We start from the raw sequence: 17,320 nt of genomic DNA on the forward strand, positions 1-17,320 counted from the left end.
TGGATCTCAGCGAGAGTTCCCTGTTGAACTCTTCAACGTTGGATCAAAGTCTATGTCATCATTTTCAGGGTAAATTTAAATCAACGGAATTTTTATTTTTTATTTTATTTGACCTGCAGCCTCTCAAAATGGATCTCTTAAGCAACGTAAAGCTGATAAAGCTGCAAGAAAGGTGTGATACAACAAGTTTTAAGAACCTAGAGTCAAACCTGTATATTCATGAAGATGACGGTCACTACGGGGTTTTAATTGTAACACAAAGGTAAATAAAAGTACTTGTGTTCGTCCAATTTTATTCATTCACAATTTAAAGAATTAAATTTCTACTTGCACAGAATAAAAACAACTTGGGGAGATCTCATGAAAAACTACAAATAAGATTTAATTAGAACTCAAATTATTGAGATATTTAATATAATCTGTATTATTCTGCAAGTTTGTATCTATAAAAGATAAAACAAATTTTAGTTTATAGTTTGGTTAAAAAAAAACAAAAAAAAAACAAGAAACAAAATCACAGTGTACAGTACATAGATTCCTCCCACAATTTGCACATAACTAAAATGATGTACAACCAAATATGTCGACATAAAGCCAAGAATGCAAACAAAAGAGGAACAACAAAATGAAAACAGACTTTTCTTTTCCAAAGCACTGCTGGCAGCCACTACAGTCGAGGAGGTAGCTTCCTTAGTTTGCATCCCATTCTTGATTACTTGTTTTCTTTTTTCAAATAATTTACATACAAACAAACAAACAAACAAACAAAAAAAAAACCGAGTAAAAGATTTGTACATTTTCACCAGATGGGACATCAAACATCTCAAACAATCAACGGACATTTTGGTTGGTGCAAGAATCTACACACCTAGTCGGCGGCAAGCGGTGCGTTATGAGCAGACGAGCGTCTCGCTGGTGGAGGAGGACGCTTCCCTACATCGCCTAAATTCCTGAGCGCTCACATGACGGCGCACTTGTGGATACACGCTCCGAGGGTGGATCCACCTCAATGTGTACAGTCATGCTCCGGCACACCAAACGTCGGTCGATCCCCCGTCACGCCGTCTCGCTCGGGATGAAAACACATCGCCCGATTTTCCTCTACAGTGGAATGACGCTCTTCCGATGACCCTCCACGTTAAAACGGGACTACACCGAAAACGAACGCGCAGCGAGTGTCCCGAGTCTCTCGCTGGCGATGTTTACTGGGTTGTAAAGACAAGTGAAAACAGCACATTTGTTTTGAAGAGAATTCCTCTGGTTCTGCCTCCCTTTCTACCACCGTGCGCCGTGTGTTTTACCGGTCACGGTGACGTACGAAAGGCACAAACACGCGCCGGGCATTTGAAACGCAGGGTTTCAGGCCGCAGGTGCTCGTCTTTAAACACCCGCGGTTCAATAACGATCGTCCTCATTTAAATCGCGCTTGCGCGTGTCCCGCCGTTTGGCCTCGGCCATCCGCCGTCTCGTCGGACCCGGCCGGCCGCTGGTCTCGTGCTGCGTTCACGTCACGAGGATGAGAGCGGGATTACGTTGGTGTGTTTGACTTGGATGGTATTCGCGAGCCAAAAAAAAAAAAAAAAAAATCTGTTTAATGACCAGTTTTAAATCATCCAATTCTGTCAGATACTCTTCAACTAGTCAGAGTACAGCTGATTTGGAGGTTGTTGTTTTTTTGTTTTTGTTTTGCCTGTTTATTGTTTGTTCGTCTACTGAACTTTTCTTTTGTGACATTTTTGGAAATACTCTCTTTTGTGCCCCGGTCAATGTAGATGTAATTCCCATCTCGTATTTGTGTAGTGAAGACGGAGCTACAGTCGGCAGCTGGTTAGCTTATCTTAGTTTAGCTTAGCACAGTCTGAAAGCAGGCCAGCTGTTCCCCTCCGTTCCAGTCTTTAAGACAACCTACCAAACCAGCTGCTGGCTGTGGCTTCATATTTTGTTACAGACATGTTTTAAGTGGAATTGATCATCCCATTTTTACTTTCATTGAAACAGCACATTTCTCAAGGTTTTGAATTATTCCTGTTATTGGATTGAACTTTTTAACACCGGCGGGCGTTTTTTTTTTTTTTTTTTCCCCATTTATACGATTCATTTTTACCAGTTTATGCTTAATAAGACGATGTATTCTCTGTTCTGACAGGAAAGCAGGTCTCGTTGAGTGTTAATGTACAGAAGGGGATTTCTTCGACGCACCTCTTGGGCAAATGACAACACAATACGTAGCTCTGCAGCTAAAAACAACAACAACAACAACAAAAGTTTGATCCAAATCAAAAGACATGACGGCAAAAACTCAAGACAATAAGGCCCCGATTTGAAAACAACTGGACTTTTCCTTTAGACGAGTGAAATGAATGACCTCAACCCGTTTGTGCGCACTTGTTTTTCAACAGAGGTGCTGCTGTGTTGGTGAACGCTCCTCTCGCTCTGCACGGCGTATTTAACATTTCATACACCTGAATTCGTCTCCACCCCGACACTCCCTGCTGCTCAAACAATAAATAACATCTTTCAAAACCACTGAGCACAGTTGTTGCTGAAACAGTGATATCTGCTACTTTTATCACATTCTTAGTCTTGTGTAGGAACTTAAAGCAAAGGCGTGTTTTATTAGACTGTCATTCACCATTCTCAAACTGATCACAAGCAGGTAGGGCAGAAGTTATTGCTGGCGGTACATTATTCCCCCCTGCTGGGTGAAGACCGCCCGAACGTTACATTCACACAAAGAAAGGTCTAGAGTGATTATTAAACTTGCTACATTTATGTAAAACATTAAATCAAAAGTATAAAATCAACAGTTGCTGTGGAGAAGCATTACAAATTGACAAGATGTATAATAATTAAAATTTGAAAAGCTTATAAGTACAGGTCAGAGAAATCACAAAATCTTTGACACATTGAGGCTCGCATCGTGGCGACAGCCGAGGGAAAGCAAGAGGCAGGCACACGAGGCAAGATTTTCCTTTGCAACATCCTTTGTCGACCAGTTTGGAACACGGTGTGCTCCGTTCGGTTCGCTTAGAAACGGTCTCTGAGTTCAAAGAGCCAAGTTCCCTTTAAATGATTGGTGGCATCTTTGTTAACACAGTAATTACAGACATAAGTGCTTGCTGAAACGCAGGGTAGTTGGCACATTTTGTTGTTTGATATAAAAATGTTTACATATTCTCGTGGCATCTGAATTCACATGAGAGAGATGTGTGCACACAGACGTACTGGAAGCCTGACGCGTCCTTAGTCCTTGACTCGAGGTATGTTGTATGAGTAATGTACCAGAGGAAGGCCTCTGCTCTGACAGAAGCAGGCCCTGCCGCAGGCCTGAACCTGGTCCGAGCTGTCTGACACAAACGAGTCGCCCTCGTCGGCGTACTCGGACTGAGCGGAGGGCGTGCCGCCGTCTGCCCAAAACCTCTCCGAGCGCTGGCACAACGCAGCTCCCGCCAGGAGGGTGGGACAGCTGTGAGACTTCACCAAGTGTCTGCAGACGGTGGAGGACGAGGGGGAAGAGCAGGTCCTGGCACGCAGCGCTGCCTCGCACTGCTCGCACACAACTGTCTCTCCACACAGCTGTGAGTACACCCCACAGTCAAAGCCCAGGTGGGTGGAGGAGCCTCCGTCGGTGAGCTCCGACACTCCGCCGCCGTCATCCAGGTGACTTTCAGCACCCGCCTTCACCTCTCTGGTCAAACCGCTGCGGCCGCGTAGTCTCAGCCAGTCCTCCCTGAAGGCCGGGCTGAAGAACACGTACAGCACCGGGTTCAGGCACGCGGGCAGCGGGAAGAAAATGAGGGTGACGGACTTGGCGATCTCCGGACCGCCTGCCGTGGAGCCCGTCAAGAGAGGGGCGAAGGAAAAAGCTGCCACGGGACAGAAGAAGATGCAGTTGGTGAAGATGAGCCAGGCTACGTGTCGCAGGGCTCCCGTCTGCTCCGGGTCTGCCAGCTCCACCCTGCCGAGGTGGCAGTAGAGCTGGGTGTACACCGCTGCGGTGAACAGGTACGCCAGCGCGTTGAGCAGCACCAGGACGACTGTGACGCTCAGAGCCGGACTCTCACCGCCAGCAAATGGCAGGCAGAGAGGAGACGAGGACTGGTCGCCGGAGGTCAGCAGAGGCAGGCAGGCTGCAGCAGCAGCCAGCAGCCCCAGCAGTCCCGCAGCCAGGCCGAAGCGTCCGTCTCCTCTCAGGCATCCGCGATGGCTGCTGCCGTTCCTCCTCGGCGACATCATCACTTTCCCGAGAATCATCCGCACGGCCACGCTGCGCTCCACAGCCGCCAGCGACAGCAACAGGACCGACCACTCTGACGAGAAGACGGCCAGAGCTCCTGTGATGTGACAGCCGGGTCCCATCTCCCACCACACACCGAACTCGGCGAAGGACCCCCACGTGGCAACGTCGAGCACGGTCAGCACGCCGACATACAGACCTGTGAGCAGGTTGGCCAGGGCCAGGAGCCCCATCAGGAGCCTCGCCGGAGACAGAGACGGAGTCGGGGAGTGGGAGTGTCCGGCCGCTCGGTGCGGAGGAGAGAAGGTGGCCACGAGCACCAGGCTGTTAAAGACCAGCGACACCAGGCAGATGAACCAGACGGTCAGACGAATCATCCAGTTACCCAGGAGGTGCTCACAAGGCTTGAAGGCTCCTGAAGACAAAGAAACAATGTGGGTTTTTGGATCGTTTCAAAGCTCTTCAACACACAATGTGGTGAACACACAATTAAAGAACGGAAAGTAAAGCTGTTTACCAGGTGAAGGAGAGCAATGCATAATCATTGAGATTCTTTCCACATCCTCTCCGCCTGAAATACAAAAAATGTCATGTGAAAAAGCAGAAAATGTTATAAAAAGACAATCCAAAACAGGACATCAGGTGTATTCAGTGGGAAGTCTGTTATTTATGTAATTGTTTTCATTTGACTTCAACAAAGTAATAATAACATCTTTTCAAAGACTGAAATTCATTTTCTATTACTATGCTGTGGTTCAGTGAATCATATACAATAAAAATGCACCCATTAAGACAAGTTAAGTTCACTACCATTTTGATCTAAAAGATGGTAAATTAGGTTTTTTAAACTACTTCTAATTATATATAATTGAAACTTTGACCAAATAAAGAGCTACAACTGAATGTGTAGGTTTGGTTTCATGTGATAGACTGCAGATCACATAAATCAGCCCCATTCACATTCACACTAAACACCTTCTAATTGATCCATGGTTTCCTTCAACCTAACATTTTACACAAGAAGGAATTCTGTATAGGATCGTATTTAATGTTACTTAATTAAAGTTATCCAATGCAACAACACGCTGTATGTTTACTGAAACATGAATCATTCTCACCATCAAATCTGTCCAACATTTCTTAAAGCACACGTGGTAAATTTAGTTGGTTTAACAAAGTTCTGTTGTGAGGATAAAGGCCCGGACTGCAGCGCTCTCACCTGTAGATTTCTTGATGTCGCTTTCCTCAGAGGAACTCGTTACCGAGTCACATCCAACAAATGCGCAGCACTGGTAGGCGTAAGGGACAGAGATGGACCTACAAACAAACAACAAGAATTTAGAGACCTCACAAAGTCCTGCTGAGGTGCGCTGTTGGTGTCTGCCCAGACAACTAATGTGTTTGCCTGCAAATATTTGGCCCTTCTGACTGTTCGTAATAATTTGGGGATGTTTCGATAGTGCATCTACCGCTGCAGAGAAACAGATTTTCCTGGCTTTCTCATCGAGTACAAGAGGTGAAGCTTGCTTCTGTTTTTCTGTGTTCTTGCACACATTTGTTTCTAGTTCATCTGCTCGGCTGAACAACGACAGCTCGACAGCTCGTTGGGAGTTTGAGCAGCGTGGTATGCATGTTGTGTTTTCTACATCACTACATAAAGAAGGCAAGCACTCCAGTGCTTTGTGTTTTAGATGCGAGAGTAATGCGCACAGACGATTGTGATCATGATAAACCTTCTGCAACAGATTTCCCTGTAAACAGTTATGTACCGTGTGAATAACACACACTGTATTCATGTTGGAAATTATCCTGTTCCTTATTGTTTTTATTTGCCATTTTTGTTTATCTATTCTATTTTTATTTTATTCACAGCTATTTACAATTATTATGATTATTATTAATAAATAATAATAAAAAAAAATATTGTGTTTCTTTCTGCTTCCAAAATGCTAAGATGATGTTTTGGTGCGTGTATGAGGGTGACAGGACAAGAAACAGAGGAGAGAGAGATGAAGGACGGCAAGTAACAAAGGTTCTTGGTCTGAACCAAACCTGAAACCTGGGATGTTGCAGTTGAAGCCTGAGACGACAAGTTTGTCTAAAACTTCTTTCTCACCTGAGTTTGGGGAGGTTTTTTGCAGTCAGCACATTTTTCATCTGGGTGTTCCCTGAGAGTTTCAGCTGACTGAGGGCGCTCAGTCCAGTTGTTGGAATCACAGTCAGAGAGTTCATACTCAGATCTCTGCAAAAACAATTACACACGAGCAGTTTCATTTTGTAGGACACGCACAGTCTGACCAAACAATATCACCGGGGTTCTGTAGGTATTGTGATGGAAGACAGTAAAACACAACAATACATTAAGTTCCTACTTACAAGTTGGTGAGTGCAGTGAGGGTGAGGAAAGCGTCTCTGTGGATCACTCGGATTGTATTTCGACTGAGGTCTCTGTGGAACATCACAATGCAATGCACTCACAATCCAGACATAAAACATGTTTCTCCAGCATCCTGTGTGTTTCTGAGTGTATATGACTGAGTGGACTTACAGTAAACGCAGAGCAGAGAGACCTTGGAAAGTGTCTCTGTCAATCTGTTGAATATGGTTGTGCTGAAAGCTTCTGTAGATTGAAAAGAATTGAACACATTATAAACTAGCAATAATTGGTAACCTTAATTGTTTATTACATTAGAATCTGTCTTTTAAGCTAAGATCATTCTTGTCTGAAACAATTTGTGAGATGACTTTTTCATGTTTATCACTCACATCTCCTGCAGCCGGATGCAGCCTTGGAGTGATGGCAGCTGCTTTATCTCATTGTAGGACAGATCTCTGATGGAGGGAACGGACAGCTTCAATAACCAAACAACTGGGACGATTTAAAATGAAAGCATGAAGACAAAAGGTTGGATCTTCAGTCATGTTCCACTCCGCTGTAGTTAGTCTGTACACTTTTCTAAAATGCCAGAGGATCCAAATTCTTTCTGTCGCAGCATCAAAACCAGAGTTTACCCATCAAACTATACTGGAAGAATTTCTACAGTCCCTGTATGTTCATCATTATCATCAAAGTTCAGATAAAATTATCAGTAGATGGTACATTTGAAGTATTACTAGGAGACAGGAAAAGAAAAGCCTCTTACAGCGTCCTGAGCAGCTTGAGATCCTCACACAGATCAGTGGGTATGGATGATATCTTGGTTCCTGACAGAGTCCTGGAGATAAAAAACGTCATCAGTCACTTCTGACACGCAAAAAAAGCACGAGCAGGAAATGATGCTGCTTCCAAGTTCACTCACAGACTCTCAAGATTATTCGTCCACATAAGGATGGGGAAGTCCTGCATCATACTGGCCCCACGCAGCATCCTGAAACATGCGTGATGAATAGTAACATTTACAAACATCAAAGCATGAGCTGGTGTGAATGAAACATGACTTTAAACATAATAGCTTTGTAAAATGTGTAAGCCACCACTGACTACAGGAGTTCAGACAGGACTTGTCAACACTGGTTTGTCAGGAGTCGTGCCTTATGGCGGGACTTACAGGGAGTGCAGGTCAGACAGATTCTGGAAAGCCGAAGCGCCCACAAATGACAGAGGGTTGTCATAAAGATGTCTGGGAGGGCAGCGAGAGCAGAGGGGGGAGGGAGAGGGGGGAAATCTGTCACTATGCAAGAATGGCACCATCTTCTGGACATTCATCTTCAGAAACTTCAAACTTGTCCCAGCCAATACAGTACATGTAGGTATCGGAGAGCATTGTGTACAATGACCGTGGTTGTAAAATGTGTGCTCTGTCTGTCTCTAAGTGGCGTCAGTGAATCGGAGGGGGAGTTTGACCTTACATGGTTCTCAGCAGGGGGTTGTTGTGGAAAGCCCCTTCAGGTATGGAAGCAATATCATTGCTGTGAAAGCCGCTACAAGAAGAAGGTCAAGTAGACAGTGTGAAGACACTTATGATTTGTGTTTTTATAAGACCCACATAAAATAAAGGAAAGTTACAACTGTTTTGTTTTTTTCATCTTTCTCTTTCTTTTTTAATACCTTCTATTCACAGAACAAAAAAACAAAAATCACAAAAAAATATTGCTCCGCCTCCAAATGAGTTAAAGAGTCGGTAACGTCAGTAACAGCAGAACATGTTTTGGTCAGGGAGCACAAAGAGGACAATGTACTCACAGTTCCTTCAGTTTGGGCAGCGCCTCTATCGCTTTGGGAAAAACCATCAGGTTGTTGTAGTTAAGATCTCTACGCAGAGACAGACAGGAAGTCAACAGAGTTCTCAGCATAATGGCATCCCTCTCAATCCACTAATCAATGGTACATTAAAATGTCTACCATTGAGCATTTTAAAATGGGAGATGAGAGATCAGGTTCTTTGACTGCAGTCAGAACAAAGTCACACACTAGTTAAAGATAATTATGCTGACTAATGACAAAAACATGTAACCAACAGTGCTGAATGATTAGTGCCCTCAGAGGCAATAACCAATGAACAACTAACTACTCCAAATTGTCAATATAAATACATGAACTCTGACTAATGGAAAAAGAGAGCAAACACAGAAACAAAACTACCATTGCACAAAATATTAAATACATAAATATATCAACTGTTAAAATACTGAATGTTTCAAACACATTGTTGTAAGTAACTGCAGTCGATATCTTTTTTCATTAATGAGTCATCTTTTTTAATGAGTATTTTATCAGCTGGCTAATCTATAAAATGCCAAAACTAGTGAAAATGATCAGAGAGCTTATCTTCACATTGCTTGTTTGGTTTCAATACTAAGACATTTTATCGCTTTACAGAGATAAGAAACAAAGAAAAGCAGCAAATCCTCACATTTGTGAAAACAGACACACAAAATATTTGGCATTTTTGCCCAGTGAATGAAATATATAATAATCCACTATTAAAAATGTTAATTAGTTGTCAGTCCCTCAACGTATGAATGAACGGTTTAGCACAAGCAAATAAACAGCAGATGAGCATTTTAAGTAAAAAGAGTATCCTTGCTGACAGCGAGTCACTTTTTCAACATGCTTTGAGTTAAAGGACAACGGTGCACTCTTCTAAAGTATTCCTTTAAGTTTAAAACAGCATTTGACCATTAGTTTTTGTTCATGCAAGGATTGTGGGGTATCTGCCCAAATCCTTACCCAAACTTCCCGTCACATCAGCTCACCTCACTCTCTTCACAGATATTATTCAAAACGTAATAGAATACAAGTCTACAAAAAAATGAACTGCTGAAAAGCTATAATGCAGGACTGCAAGACTTTTACTAATTTTAAATAACCTTGATTGTGGCTAATGTCGCCTGTGCCGCAAACATTTAAGCAAAAAAATCAGCTGCAGTACGAACAGATATTTAATTGATAATATTTTAGATGGGATTTCAAGTAAAAAAAGAAAAAAAACAAAACAAGTATGAAGACGTCCCATGTCCCCTGTGAAGGTCTGTGTGTTGTACAGTAGTTGCTTGCCGTTAGGTAAGGCTGTCACTAAAAGACTTCATGGCCGTGTGGCAGGAGGAAGTGAACAGTGGGAGGGCAGATTTGATAAGCATCATGTACTTTGCTCTATTTATCCTACAGCAATTAAAGGAGGAAGTGGACACAATGATGTCTGGACGAGTGGAGCAGAGGTGGGTGGGGGAGAGACACACACACACACACACACACACACACACACACACACACACACACACACACACACACACACACACACACACACACACACACACACACACACACACACACACACACACACACACACACACACAGCAACTACTGTACAACTGCACTTACAGTGTCTCCAGGTTCACAAGTCCAGCAAAACAGCTGTCTCCAATCTCCTCAATTCTGTTGTTATGAAGATGCCTGAATAAATAAAAGGAATTCGATAAATCATATTTCATATTCATCAAAGGTTGTATGACAGTCTTTGTTTTGCAGCTTGTGTGAAAGGTTAAAGCAGTTTTGAACGCAGAGTGTGACGTATGAATTGGGTGGCCGTACTGTACGTGTATATGCAAAAAGCTCTCCAGGTCTAATAGATTCAAGGTCTTTTCTTCCTGTTTATCCTGATGTGTTTATGCTAACCCTGCAGCAATACCCACTTAAAGCATGTGTTTGTGTGAATGTATAACAGAGGCAGTGAAAAAAAATGTAAGTTGGAACGATTCCACGGATGTGTAATGCATCACAAAGTTCTCTTAGCATTTCCCTCTATACATAAAACAACACCATAATCTTGATTTTACATCACTGCGCAGCGTCGAGCAACTTTTTCAAAATTTCATTAACATTCAAATTTAAACCCCAATGGCACATTTCACTGCAAAAGTGCCTGCATGCAAAAACACAGCGGGGCATGAGCAGCAGCCCGTTTTGTTGACTTATTAACTGTAAGCTGTGGAAATAAATACTACGGTACGTTTGTGTTTGGAATCTGATTTGCAGTCGCTCTGAGGATACAGTCAGAGCCGGAGCAGAACACAAGGAGAGCTACTTTGCATTGATTTGTAGTGACAGAATCATGGAGATGATATATTAAAAAACAAATAGGAATTACAGCTTCCTGAGTTTAGACGGGAGCACCAGCAGTACATTGGTATTCTACTAACTGGTTGTTAATCACAGTCAGGTAGAGAGAGGAAGTTAGTTCATCTAAAAAACTACCACACAGAAGTCCAAGAAAAGACCTGCACATTTATTATTTGCCATGACTTAGAAATCGAAGAGACATAAAGGTATATTGTGTAACGTATTCACATGGCAGAGAACTGACATTTGTTGGCATTTCACCACAGAAACATCTTGATCTTTTTCACGCTGGCAGACTTTCCCTTCTTCAGCTACTCCCTCAGGTCATGTTAGTAAGCATGAGAATGTTCTCTGTGTGCCTGGTTAATTGCGGTTTAAAAAAAGTACACCAGCAGGTTGTGCCTGCTGCATTTAATTGCCTATAGGTCTGTGAAGACTGCACGCAAGGTTCTCCTGGCTGTTCTGGGGAGCCTCGGAAACGTTTTACAACTGAAGGTATTAAACGACTTTTCACCCAAAGCTGAAATGAACATGGAAATGCCGTGGCACGCAGTGGTGATTTTTGAAGGAATTATTCTCATGACTGATGGTTTTACAACAATTACTATTTATCTATTCACAAATATTGTTCTTCTGTGATTTTTCTTCCACTTGTATAGTGGTGTTTAGTGGTGACGTGGTGTATTTTGATTCTGGTTTATACTGACAACAACAGATTAGGTTTAGATTTTAGTGCACCTGAAGAGATCAGTGCATACAGCTGAATACACAAGATGTTCAGTGTCCACCCTGCACACTGTGGCACAGGCCAAACTGTCCAGGAACATTAATGAAATATACTTACAACATTTGCACTTCTTCAGTGCAGAATTTTACTCTATACAGCAATTATGACAGAAGCTTAATATAACTTACAGCACTACTAGACTGGTGAGGTTTGCAAAGGCGTTGTCCGGTATGTACAGGATACGGTTCAGAGCCAACGTGAGAGCCTGAAGGTTCGCCTGGTGTCTCAGAGAACCGACGGGGACCTCCGTCAGGTTGTTATCATCCAACCAGAGGTGGCGCAGGAGCTGAAGGCCTTCGAAACTGTCATCTGGAACTGTTGTAATGTGATTCGCATCCAGCCGACTGGAGGAAAGAGAAAGAAAAGAAAGGCATGGATTACACGAACATGAAACATTTGACACTGCCACAAATGCCATAAATGCAATTTAACATTCATGCAAAGGAAAATTATTCTTTATTTGACTCCCATGTGTTATTTTTAACAATCTCGTATGTACTTTGTGTTTGTATAGGAAGAATTTATCATTTTACTGAGACTATATGAAAACCTTTTCAGTCTCGATCAGGGTTACGATCGTGTATGAAGCAAACCACCTGCATCACAATGTTCCCTCTTTCAACACAACCCAGGATGCTGCTGATCCTTTCCAGGGGTGAAATCCATTTCTGTGCACTTGAGTTTGTCATTTGGTCAAGAACTAATTACTTTTAAAAGAATGGCCACCCACTAAGTTCTAATGATTTTAATTTATTATAGATAATCCTCAAACACACTCGTGACCAATTCTTCAGAACACAGTAAACCACTGCAAAGATCAGCACAACACTTTGGGTGTGAATCTCCTCTACCTTCATAGACTTTCCAGAACACACCTAAAAAGAGGCAGCAGCACATGTGCCAACTGCAGTGTCTCATCATCCATCTCATTGAGGAAGCAGCAGCAACGTCCACAGTTGCAAACAAGACTCATCTCATTATTTTGCCATGACCAACATCTTGTGACTGCAAGCCAAGGTTTGAAAACAGGCACACTGGTAAAAAATGAAGGAGATTTACTCTGCAGCTCCACTCCGTTTGCAAACAAGTCAATATTAAGGCCTGCTTCACAGCAAGCACCACAATCTAACTCCCTGTCTTTTTAATTCCTCACTTTTGAAAAAACAGTGAGATATCTGAAATCCTCCACTTCATGGAGCATTCGTGGAGTTGTCAACCTGCAAATTGATGAAATTCCAATTGGTAGTTTGGTGGTAAAAAAAAAAAAGAAAAAGGGAAGGGTTCCTTATTCAGGCAGTCTTATGAATGCCCAAGTGTTCCTTTCACCATCACCATGTCGTTTTCTCCTGCTATACTCCCTTACTGGGTGTCTCACCCTCCCTCAAAATTCCTCAAGTGTCTGAGCTGCAAGGAAAACAGTCTTGATTGACATTTAGCTCTCTATGGCTTAATACAAACCAAGTCCTTAGTCTGCCAAAGCATATTACTTCAGCTACAGACCTAAAAACTTTCACAGAGAAAAGGCATCTGTTAAAAAGAAAGAAGAGAGACCGGAAAAAAACAAGAGGGAGGCAAATGACAAGGGGAGGGATTATAGAGGGGTGATAATGGCTTAAAGTTGAATTTTCAGCACGTTTCTCCAGCTGGATCCACTCCTCCATTAGCCCCTGTCAAACTCAAGGGCACAGTGGTGGAAGCAGGGGGTAGAAATAAAGCCATGCACATGTTATGGTCGGTCCCAGTGAAACTGACATTTAGCAGTCGCAGGAAAACAATACTAAATAATGTAAATATGAGGGCAAGTGGAGCAGGGAATTGTGAGACGGCTGACAGTTACAAGTAACAGAGTAAAGTACACATGCTTCTAGAAAACCCAAGAAATAAGCACAAAATGAGAAAAGTTAGTTACAAATCTGCTGAATAAGGCTGACCTACATTTGCTTTTGCTGGGCTTAGTGCGCAACAAATATAGCAGTGCCAGTAAAGCACTGTCATAACTTACTCTCATCTTGTAGCCCTCTTACAGGGGTGTAACATGACTACATTGTTATACAATGCATTTTGGTGTTTCCAGTTTGAACTTTTATTGAAAATAGCATGTAGCAAAAACACATATTTCTACTTTATATTGGGCAAAAAATATTAGATTTTCAGTATTTGTCAGCATATTTTTAACAAGACAAGAGTGTAGTCATGCTCACAGCTCTGCCAGGATATACTTAAGAGCAGCAAAGCTCTGAGCTAAATGCTAATTGAAACATCCTCATCGTGATAATGCCAACATGCATTTGGGAAGTCAAGTGTTTACCATTGTTTCAATCTCAGTTAAAAGACTAGTTGGCCGATTTTCCACCCGATTTGCCTCAATACAGAATCCCCAGTAGTACTCTATGATATGTATGTCATTTCCCACCATGCAGCTGGCTGCAGAGCTCCCTGCACGGCCGCTGCTAAAAGTCAACCAAAAGTCCGCCGTTGGACGTGTGGCGGACTTCTGGAGCTGCAGTAGAAACTACAGACTGGTTATTTCCTGGGTTTCTGCAGCCAGTCGGTACCGCGGAGAGGTGGGTTCTGTCCTCACCGCTCCAAACTCAAACTAGCCCGACCACCGTGCTGCCTACTCGCATACACAAACCGGACGACTGCGGCAGAAAGTAACGTTAATATGCACCACGACCATTTTAACAGTTTAATGCTGGATTCAGACATTCGGGAGGAGTTCCGGCGTGCGGAGGAGGAAGAGGCCGCCACAGCCGAGAGCGAAGGCCGAGCACCGTGCGACGAAAGCGACACAGAGTGAACCGGGCCCGGTACCCGTCTCCGACTGGGCCGGGACAACAGGGGGAGCCGCTGCGGGAAACGTACACCAATGGACACCGAACTACAGTCGCCGTACTGCGGTGAAACATGGAAGCAAGCGTGGCGGAACGGACGTCTGAGCACACAGTAAGTGCAACCGAGACAGTGTGTTGTTATTATTATCAACGTTACCGTGTAATATCACACGACACGTTTTAAGAGGTATTTTCAAGATTATTTGTAGTAGACACACGGACCGGGTTACCCGGCGGGGTTATCTAGTTCAGCCTGACGTCAGCAGCTCTGATATATATTGCACTTCGTGGTAACTGTGGAAGTTTACACGACAGAAGCAACTCATCTGAAACAGTTATGACGTCAGAACATTGTGTAATCCTGGTTATGTTAGCGTTGTGCTAGCTCTAGAAGCTTTCTGGGGTTTGTAGGACTTCAGCATTTTGAGCGAAAATGAAGACTGAAGCATATTTTCTCAGTTTTCTCTGGTCATGTTGCATCAATTGAAAAATATTTGCACCTGTCAAGTGCATAGACACTTTTTGTACAAAGACCATCTTTACACAAGCAAACTATTCCTTTAAGTGACTTGGCATTCAAGAATTTACTGATTAGCACTGACTGAATATGCAATCTATCCAGGGGTTGCTGAGACGTTTTACTCCAAGCCACTAATGTGAATCACACAGTGGTACAAGAGGAAAAGTCAAAGGATCACCAAAATCGTTGGGATTTATCATCTGGGGATCAGGAATGTCTGTACAACGTTTAAAAGCAAACCATTTTTTCCCCCCAATATTTTAGTCTGGATCACAACCGAGCAAGTAGCTACAACACAATAATTTCAACAACTGCCGGAAACAATCAGCTGAGCCTTATTTAACACCCAAAATACTGAAAATAGCTCTACACATACTCGCAGGACATTCTGTCTGCCGTTCACAACCTCAAACTAAAAACTCAAGTGATGTCTATAGACCCATATTTGCATTCATTTGTTAAGCAAATTGTCAGCACTGAACGTTAAGATCTTCACATACATTAGTAGATAAACTGTTCAGCAGCACCACCATTAGTTTCTTTTTTATTATCTCTGTAAATGTCTAGACTGGGTTTGCCAGTTCAGCACAAACACTATGAATTCCACTTTGGATTGTAGGCTGTGTAAATACACTAACAGCGGTTTCTCTAACAACAGCCCTGGTGACTGCAGCATATCTTCCTGTCCAGATATCCAGGACAGAATATCTACCTCATTAGCTGCAGCTCCAGGAGAAAGCAGGGCCTAGTCATAAAAGTCGCCAACAATGGTGTGATATTAAGGACTGAGACTGTCGTAGTGCACTGGTTTCTTACACATAAATATGAATATGTTTTTGCAGCAGCACCACCACCATTTGATCATTTACAGTTCCATCAGCAATTCAAGATATCTTTCAGTCCAAAGCAGGAGCTTCAGTTCCTCTCCCCATCAGACCATGTTTGTCACTTTACAATCAGTAACAAAATATCTGACCTGCTTGGTGACAAATAACTATTAAAATATCTGCCACAGCATTGAGTGTTTCCCCAATGGGGTGAATGCAGGACAGGTCGCCTTGAAATTCAAAGGCTTATGAGTAGACAATACTCCACACATGCTTATGTGTGCGTGACAGTGTGTGTTGATGACTTACAGAGACTGCAGAGACAGAAGGTTCTTCAGTGCAGCGCTGGGAACCGTCTTCAGCTGATTATTCTGGAGCATCCTGAGGGTAAAATGGCAAAATTATGATTTAAACTCAAGTCACATCAGTTTTTCATGCATCATACATCTAAACATGTATCTCAGGATGCATTCAGTGAACTTGCAGAAGCTCTCTGTGTGTGTTGCCATCATTTATGTGCCTCCACACTGGGGACAATTCTCCCCTTCAGAAGACACACTGGCTTCAGGGAGCTTTATTGGACAAATATAGACAACTCAGGTCAACTCAAGACGATCAGTTTCCCACAAACTGTTCCCAGGCCAATGTGGACACTGTGAACCCCACAGATTCATGAAGGTATCCAACAGTCACTTCATTCTTAGTAAAATTGTTCATATAGTTGCAGTATTTGTAAAAACTGACCCAAATCTGATGTCGATGGTTTTTTATTTTGAGCAGCATGAAGCCAAAATATTTCCATTTGTTTTCATCTGTGTGGTGACAACGACCATGTGAATATGATACATATTTATGTTGCCTCTGTGTGTTTCTGTTGTCAGTCTTGTATAAGACCTCACCTGTGGCTCAACAGGACTTTGAACTTTTGGTTCAGTGCACAATCAGCAGGGAAGCGTGTGAGTGACTTTGTGTTTCTGAGTCAGTGAAAGCACACGAGGCTGATGTAAATTATGCAGAGCTAATTTTTAAGTAGAGCTTGTACGCAATTCTCTCTTGGGGTTTTTCACAAATGTAGTCACAGTTGATGAAAAGTGCATATAGTCTATTCCAAGTGAATGTCTGGGGTGGCAATAAGTGACAGCACCTCAAAGTTACCACGAAGTGCAATATATACTCTCCCCCGGTGTGGAAAAGTTCACACTGTCACAGCCACAAGTCTGCGTGTGCATGCGTGTGTGTTGACATTGGCAGGAAGGGTGTGTGCTTACAGGACTTTGAGCTGATGCAGTCCAGACAGGGCTTCAGGGTGGATGAATGACAGGTCATTCCCTGCAAGGCGTCTGGGGAAGACAAAGAGTCAAAGTTACATTTGAGACATTTTGTAAATCTTCAAAAGCTTCATGAGGCATTTCAGCAAAAAAAAGAACATGCTGTAATAAAACAACATATTACGATTTATTCCTGATTAAACCAATGCATTAGGTTGAGAACTCCCAGCGTCGCAGTAGATTAGGTTGCAGCTCTCAAGCTGAACATGGGGTTTGGGGTGTCAGAGA

General features: G+C 42.9%; 1 protein-coding gene across 2 annotated transcripts in view; it reads right to left on the bottom strand.

The window, feature by feature from the left end:
- Nucleotides 1–482: 482 nt before the first annotated feature.
- The window catches only part of lgr4 (leucine-rich repeat containing G protein-coupled receptor 4), a 31,386-nt gene continuing 14,548 nt past the window's right edge, over nucleotides 483–17,320 (bottom strand). The window contains exons 3-18 of one of the 2 annotated variants that reach the window (XM_069697677.1): nucleotides 17,033–17,104; nucleotides 16,074–16,145; nucleotides 11,712–11,927; nucleotides 10,059–10,130; nucleotides 8,421–8,489; nucleotides 8,087–8,158; nucleotides 7,786–7,857; nucleotides 7,537–7,605; nucleotides 7,381–7,452; nucleotides 7,004–7,069; nucleotides 6,786–6,857; nucleotides 6,614–6,685; nucleotides 6,354–6,479; nucleotides 5,457–5,554; nucleotides 4,755–4,808; nucleotides 483–4,652 (exon numbers count right to left, since the gene is read on the bottom strand). In XM_069697677.1, the coding sequence (XP_069553778.1) occupies nucleotides 3,244–4,652; nucleotides 4,755–4,808; nucleotides 5,457–5,554; nucleotides 6,354–6,479; nucleotides 6,614–6,685; nucleotides 6,786–6,857; nucleotides 7,004–7,069; nucleotides 7,381–7,452; nucleotides 7,537–7,605; nucleotides 7,786–7,857; nucleotides 8,087–8,158; nucleotides 8,421–8,489; nucleotides 10,059–10,130; nucleotides 11,712–11,927; nucleotides 16,074–16,145; nucleotides 17,033–17,104 (2,683 nt within the window). In that variant the 3' untranslated portion in view covers nucleotides 483–3,243. Of the gene's footprint in view, nucleotides 4,653–4,754; nucleotides 4,809–5,456; nucleotides 5,555–6,353; nucleotides 6,480–6,613; nucleotides 6,686–6,785; nucleotides 6,858–7,003; nucleotides 7,070–7,380; nucleotides 7,453–7,536; nucleotides 7,606–7,785; nucleotides 7,858–8,086; nucleotides 8,159–8,420; nucleotides 8,490–10,058; nucleotides 10,131–11,711; nucleotides 11,928–16,073; nucleotides 16,146–16,675; nucleotides 16,680–17,032; nucleotides 17,105–17,320 lie in introns of those variants that run through there. The other variant, XM_069697678.1, reaches the window with a different exon arrangement.

Source organism: Brachyistius frenatus, unplaced genomic scaffold, assembly GCF_029030835.1.
Source record: "Brachyistius frenatus isolate BFR_SWC_R1_liver_20210118 unplaced genomic scaffold, ASM2903083v1 Contig_24, whole genome shotgun sequence".
NCBI classification, from domain to species: domain Eukaryota; kingdom Metazoa; phylum Chordata; class Actinopteri; family Embiotocidae; genus Brachyistius; species Brachyistius frenatus.